Source organism: Primulina tabacum, chromosome 3 (assembly GCF_025594145.1).
Source record: "Primulina tabacum isolate GXHZ01 chromosome 3, ASM2559414v2, whole genome shotgun sequence".
Taxonomy (NCBI): Eukaryota; Viridiplantae; Streptophyta; class Magnoliopsida; order Lamiales; family Gesneriaceae; genus Primulina; species Primulina tabacum.
The window spans coordinates 98561-105641 of NC_134552.1; the positions used below are offsets into that span (position 1 = coordinate 98561).

Below are 7081 nucleotides of genomic sequence, written 5' to 3' on the forward strand. Positions count from 1 at the left end.
AACCTAATTCATATCCTAAGGAGGTCAAAACATGGTATGAATTTGGGGCTCTTGCCTCAGTTTATACTAGTTCACCCAGTTTCCCAGAGATTTCAGTATTACCAAAATGGATTCAGGAAGATGTGCATGAAACCTGGACAAACAATGATTATTTATCCAGAGAAGATATTCCGCAGTTGTGTTTTTTCAGTGCATCACTAGAACCAGCAGGGAAAGGCTCACACGAAGCCTTTCATTTCATCAAGCTAAAGAGGACCAGATATGAATGCCCAGAAATTCATCAAGGATCCTCCTACAAACGAAACACCTCTGGTTTCTTCATTTAATGAAGATGAAATATCCACCAGAAGAGCATGAGGATTTTGGGTCTGTCTAACAAAGATGGACAAAGTCAAGTATCCATTTAAATTTTATCAAAATTCTGTAAATGGATCTTTCATGTTAAATACAATGACAGAAAAAACAACAGGTTTTGCAGAAGACATATTTGAAAAGAAAAAAATCTTCTATGGAACAGCAAGCTGCCGGCAAGCAAAGAGACCCGCCAAAAATTCTGCAACATGGCACATGTGCAGAATGTCAGAACCAGAAAGAACCGGAGTTTGGTAAGGGATTCGAACCGAGATCTGATCGGAAACACTTTACCGATACCAGTACAAGTGGGGAAGGACCACAAGCACGTTTTCCTTGGGAACACAAAAAGCCAAAGATTCCCCGACAAAGCTAAAGTGGACATGTGACCATCCTACTAACAAAAGGAAGGACCACCATGTGAGTGGAATATAAGGACCACTAATAATCGGTGGTAAAAAACAAAAGACCATTGAATTCCCTACCTTTAAAGATAAAAGAAATCCAATAAACAGACAAGAAACTTTAACCCCAAAAACCATCTATAAAAAAAGTTAAAACAGGGTAAAAGAAACACAAGAAAATATATGAAACTTGAAAAAATGCGAATGTTCTTTGCATATCTTAAGGCAGTCAAGATAATCAGACAAGTTCTAGATTGTTTCTTTTCTTTATCTTTTTTTTCGATTTTTTTAATGAGCCCACCTCTTGCCAATTCACAATTAATTCATATAAGTATGACTTAAAGTGCATAGATTATGTCTCAAAATATGATACAAAACTAGTTTGTGCTCAAATCCTTCGACTACAACTACAGCTCATCTCAATCAATTCTAGGTATGATGTAATTTCTTGAGTGTTCAAAAATATAGAAAGTCAATTAGTGTATCATGTAATCACTAGTGCGGTTTCTCAAAGAATAACCAAAAAAAAAATCTCATGCTCGAGGATTAAACATTGAAGCACATGCTAAGTGTGGTGACGTGAAACAAACACAAATCAAATCCCCCCACACTTTAGATTTACAGTGCCCTCAGTGTCATGCCATTCAAAAAGGATATAGAATTTGGATGTAGAATAGTAAGAGAACACTTCCCTGGCAGTGTGCTTTAATATCCATGGAGTACAACATGGGGATAATAGAATTCCTTAGTGCTGGTAATCTCTTATTTCAACAGTTTAGCTTTTCCAGAGTCTAAGTCATCTTACTTCATTCCAATATTCTCTACACACACCAAAATCACAGAGAATTAACCTAATAGAATGAAAAAGTAAAAAAAAAATAAAAAATAAAATGAAACAAAATAAAATAAATCACTGGGTTGCCTCCCATCAAGCGCTAAAAATTTCTTGTCTATAGCTAGACAACTCCCTTTATAAATTAGGTTGGATCGTGCAAATGAGTACTCGGCTCCTCTTGCTCCACAATTCCTTCATGAAAATTTTTCAGTCGATGTCCATTCAACTTAAAGGGATTTCCAGAATCTCCACGGATTTCTACAACACCAAAGGAAAAAACTTCAGTAACGGTAAAAGGCCCGGACCATTTGGAACGAAGTTTACCTGGCATGAGTTTCAAACGAGAGTTATAAAGAAGAACTTTTTGTCCAGACTCAAATTCCCTGTGCACAATCCTTGCATCATGTCACTTCTTTGTCTTTTCCTTGTAGATTTTCGCATTCTCATATGCATCAAGACGAAATTCCTCCAGCTCATTGAGTTGTAGAAGACGCTGATAACATGTAGCTTGCACATCAAAGTTCAAAAATTTAGTAGCCCATAATACCCTATGCTCTAGTTCAACAGAAAGGTGACAAGCTTTTCCATAGACCAAACGAAAAGGGGAAGTTCCTATAGGGGTTTTGAATGTTGTTCTATATGCCCACAATGCATCATCCAATTTACTAGCTCATTCCTTCCTCGAAGATACAACAGTCTTCTCAAGAATTTTCTTAATTTCCCTATTTGATACTTCTACTTGACCACTAGTTTGAGGATGATAAGGTGTTGCCACCTTGTGCGTGACCCCATATTTAGCCAAAAGAGATTCAAAATTGCGATTACAAAAATGTGTTTCCCCATCGCTAATAATGGCTCTAGGTGTGCCAAATCTTGCAAAAATATTTTTCTTTAAAAATTGGATCACAACCTTAGAGTCATTGGTTCTACAAGCACTTGCTTCCATCCCACTTGGATACGTAATCCACAGCTACCAAAATATATTTATTTTCTAAGGAATTTGGAAAAGGCCCCATGAAATCAATTCCCCACACATCAAACAATTCACAGACTAAAATATTATTCAATGGCATTTCGTGTCTCCTTGAAATATTATCAACACGTTGGCATTCATTGCAATTCAAAACATAAGTGTGTGCATCCTTGAACAGTGTAGGCCTGTAGAATCCAGCTTGAAGGATTTTTGTGGCCATTTTACTAGCCCCAAAATGTCCTCCAGTTGGACCACTATGACAATGATCAAGTATAGAACTTACCTCCTCTGCTGGAATACACCTACGAATAATGCCATCTGCACAGATTCTAAACAAAAGAGGATCTTCCCAAAGATAATATTTTAAATCCGAAAATAACTTCTTTTTCTGTTGATATGTAAAATGAGAAGGAATAAATTTGCATGATAAATAATTGACAAAATCAGCATACCATGGTAAATTAGAGATGTCATAAAGTTTCTCGTCAGGAAATTCATCTCTAATTACATACTTACCTTCCTCGGGCTTCTCCAATCTCGATAGATGATCAGCAACTTGGTTTTCAGTCCCCTTGCGATCCACGATCTCTCTGTCAAATTCTTGCAGCAGAATGATCAATCTTATCAATCTTGGCTTGGCATCCTTTTTGTTTAAGAGATACTTCAAAGCTGAATAATCCATGTGGACTATCACTTTACTCCCTATAAGGTATGGCCGAAAATTGTCCAAAGCAAACACAACAGCCAACAACTCTTTTTCTGTAGTAGCATAGTTTAATTGAGCTCCCTCTTTTGCCCCAAAACAGTCCCTAAAGCAATATCACTTGCGTCACACATGAGTTCAAAAGGTAGATTCCAATCTGGTGCGACAATGATCGGCGTGGTGGTCAACTTTTGCTTTAATACCTGAAAAGCTTGTAAACAATCCTCAGAAAAAACAAAAGGAACATCTTTCATTAGCAAATTAGTTAAAGGCTTAGTAATACTCGAGAAATCCTTGAAAATCGCCTATAAAAACGTGCATGCCCAATAAAGTTACGAATTCCTTTGACATTAGTAGGAGGAAGAAGCTTTTCTATGATCTCTACCTTAGCTCTATCCACTTCAATACCTTTTTCAGAAATTTTGTGACCAAGGACAATTCCTTCCCTTACCATGAAATGACATTTCTCCTAGTTAAGTACAAGATTCGTTTCTTCACATCTCTTTAGCACTTTTGACAAATTAACCAAACAGGAGTCGAAAGAAGAACCAAAAACAGAAAAGTCATCCATGAAGACCTCAATATAGTTTTCAACCATATCATGAAAAATTGACATCATACAACGTTGAAAAGTAGCAGGAGCATTACACAAACCAAATGACATTCTTTTCTAAGCAAATGTACCGTAGGGACAAGTAAAAGTTGTCTTATGTTGATCTTCGGGGTCTATTGGGATTTGCATATATCCAGAATAACCATCTAGAAAACAATAAAAAGCATGACCTGCCAAACGATCTAACATTTGATCAACAAAAGGTAAGGGGAAGTGATCTTTTCTTGTGGCATCATTCAATTTGCGATAATCAATACAAACACGCCACCCAGTCATAGTTCTAGTGGGGATTAATTCGTTATTTTCATTTTCAACGACAATGATTCTCCCTTTCTTAGGAACAACATGCACATGACTTACCCACTTGCTATCGGATATAGAAAAGATCATACCTGCATCAAGGAGTTTGATTACCTCCTTTTTGACGACCTCTTGCATAGCTGGATTCAATCTCCTTTGAGGTTGAGTAGTGGGAGAGTGCTCCTTCTCCATTAAAATTTTGTGCATGCACATGGATGGACTAATCCCCTTGATGTCAGCTATGCTCCATCCAATGGCACATATGTGATCCTTCAGCACTCTCAAGAGCTTGTCTTCCTCATCACCTGTCAAGGAAGAAGAAACAATTACTGGCAGTTTATCTTCTTCCTTCAAAAATAAATATTTTAAATGATGATGAAGTGGTTTGAGTTCGAGGAATGGGGGTTCTTCTATGGATGATTTAAGTGATTTTGGAATATGTCCAAGCTCCCCAATCTTCGAATTCACCGATCTTGGCAGAGGCTTTGATCCCTCCAAGTAGTTCATACATTCCTCCACCTCTTCTTTGTCTGATTCCGTGGACTTTGGGCTAACCAAAATCTTTTCCAGTGGGTCTTCAATTAAAGTATCCTGCACACTACACTCAACTATATCATCAATAGCATCAATTCTATAACAATCAGAAGGTCCAACAGGATATTTCATACTACGAAAAACATTAAAAGTTACCTTCTCATCGTTCAACCTCAAAACTAACTCACCTTTTTGCACATCTATGAGAGCTCTTCCAGTAGCTAAGAAAGGACAACCTAAAATTAGGGGGATCTCATGATCCTCCTCCATGTCTAGCACAACAAAGTCAACTGGAAATATAAATTTATCAACTTTAACCAAAACATCATCTATTACCCCTCTAGGATATTTAATAGATCTATCAGCAAGTTGAAGGGAAATAGTGGTTGGTTTAACTTCTCCAATCCCCAATTTCTCAAAACAAGAATAAGGCATAAGATTTATGCTAGCATCAAGATCACACAATGCCTTGTTAAAATTAGAATTTCTTATAGTGCAAGGAATGGAGAAACTACCTGGATCCTTAAGCTTTGAAGGTAGTTTATTTTGCAAAATAGCTGAACACTCCTCAGAAAGCGTAACAGTTTCAAAATCAACAAGTTTCCTCTTTTTAGTCAAAATATCTTTCAAAAATTTAGCATAAGAAGGCATTTGAGCTAAAGCCTCTGCAAAAGGAATATTTATGTTCAATTTCTTAAAAACTTCAAGAAATTTTGAAAATTGATGATCCAATTGTAATTGCCTTGCTCTTTGAGGAAAATGAAGTGTATTAATATCAATATTATCATTAGAATCAAAATCCTTACCTTTCTTACAAGTCTTCCGTGTAGGGGTGGTGTGAGTGTTCTGTTCCTTAGCATCTTCTGTCTTTGATTCCACTCCTCCATCATTCTTTGCCTCCATATCTGTAGAATTCTGCCTCGTTGGTTCCTCTTCCTCGGCCTTGATCATTGTACTCACTGCATTCACTCCTTTCGGATTTTTCTCAGTATCACTTGGTAGTGTTCCAAGGGGTCGATTTGCTAATTGATTGGCTATTTGACCCATTTGAGCATCCAACCTTCGTAAGATAGCATTATGATTCTGCAGTCTCGTCTTCATTCCCACAACATGTTTTATCATAAAATCTTCATAAATTGGTCTTTGATCTTCTTGTTTGAATCCTGGAGGTGCTGCAGGTACCAATAATCCTTGTTATCTCACTTGTTGAGGAATGGACAGTGGAGGAATATGTGTTGGATTAAGGGAATTCTCCGTATTCTTCCAAGACAAATTAGGGTGATTCTTCCATCCTGGATTGTATGTGGAACTGTATGGATTGGATTGTTGTCTCCATTGATTCCCCACAAAATTCTCCGCTTCTTCATCAAAAATGGGTTGTTCCTCGATGACTATTCCTTGGATTTGATTTGCTTGAATTGATTGCAGCTGAGAGAATTTATGGGTCAACCCATCAATCTTAGCAGTAAGTGCATTCAACACATCCATTTCAAGAACTCCGGCCTTCTTTTCTCGTTTAATATCTGGCCAAGCCGCACTATTTTCAGCCATATTTGAAATTATTTCAAGTGCAACTCGTGGAGTCTTCCTAATTTAGGCTAATAAAATTCAAATGATGGGAGATAAATTAATTAAAACTAAATAACACGATTTAAATAAATTAACTAAAGCAAAACTAATCCAAACAATTAATTTAGACGAAAATTCAAATTATTTAAAAACGACTAAGGCGCACAACGGTACCGAGACAACTTATAATCTACGTGTCAAATTCATATTCATTAAATTAATTATTTAATTCACGACGAAATTCCCAAAATTATTTATTAAACGATTTCTCGAATTAATAAACCTAATTAAATCTAACAGTCCAATTATTCCTAACTGAATTCAATTAAATTTAACCGCATTAAATCTCTGTGAAATTCGAGTTTTTCAACCTAAAGCCGCACACTGAAATCGAATATTATTTCTAGTCAATTTAACCATGTGTTGATTGATGTGTGAAGCATATATTAATCTATCGCCATTCGATTTTAGAATAACCAACAAATATTCTATTTAATTGGCCTAGATTAAAAGAACACGTGATAAATGACATCAATCAATGAATAAAATAAATAATTGACTTGAATCAAACTTAAAACATCAAAAATAATCTGTCTCGGCCCTATCGTGGCCTTAGTCTATAAAAATCTACTCCATAAACTTAAAATAAAAGTCAAAATCAGTGTTTAAATTCAATAAAGAAAACATAGTTAAGAAAGAAGAAAAGAATTCTCAGTGATTTGTAGCGTGTGTGAGGAATTCCTCCAGCTTTTGTCTTCTGTCTTCCTCACTTCTTTTCCTTCTTCCGCGCTGGTGCTAC

General features: G+C 36.3%; 1 protein-coding gene across 1 annotated transcript; it reads right to left on the reverse strand.

The window, feature by feature from the left end:
* Window positions 1-506: 506 nt before the first annotated feature.
* Window positions 507-6264, reverse strand: LOC142538253 (uncharacterized). The gene is made up of 10 exons (XM_075643614.1): window positions 5917-6264; window positions 5416-5808; window positions 4067-5319; window positions 3016-3372; window positions 2527-2865; window positions 2001-2225; window positions 1561-1606; window positions 837-893; window positions 646-745; window positions 507-553 (listed from the first exon to the last, which is right to left on the reverse strand). Exons 1-10 carry the CDS (start codon window positions 6262-6264, stop codon window positions 507-509), a joined length of 3165 nt encoding a protein of 1054 aa, XP_075499729.1.
* Window positions 6265-7081: the final 817 nt, after the last annotated feature.

Coding starts and splice junctions, on each gene's coding strand:
- LOC142538253 (XM_075643614.1), bottom strand. CDS start 6,264: ATGGCTGAAAATAGTGCGGCTTGGCCAGATATTAAACGAGAAAAGAAG. Junction 5,320..5,415: donor AATTTTCAAAATTTCTTGAA/GTTTTTAAGAAA, acceptor TTGACTAAAAAG/AGGAAACTTGTTGATTTTGA. Junction 746..836: donor GATTTCTTTTATCTTTAAAG/GTAGGGAATTCA, acceptor TTTTGTTAGTAG/GATGGTCACATGTCCACTTT.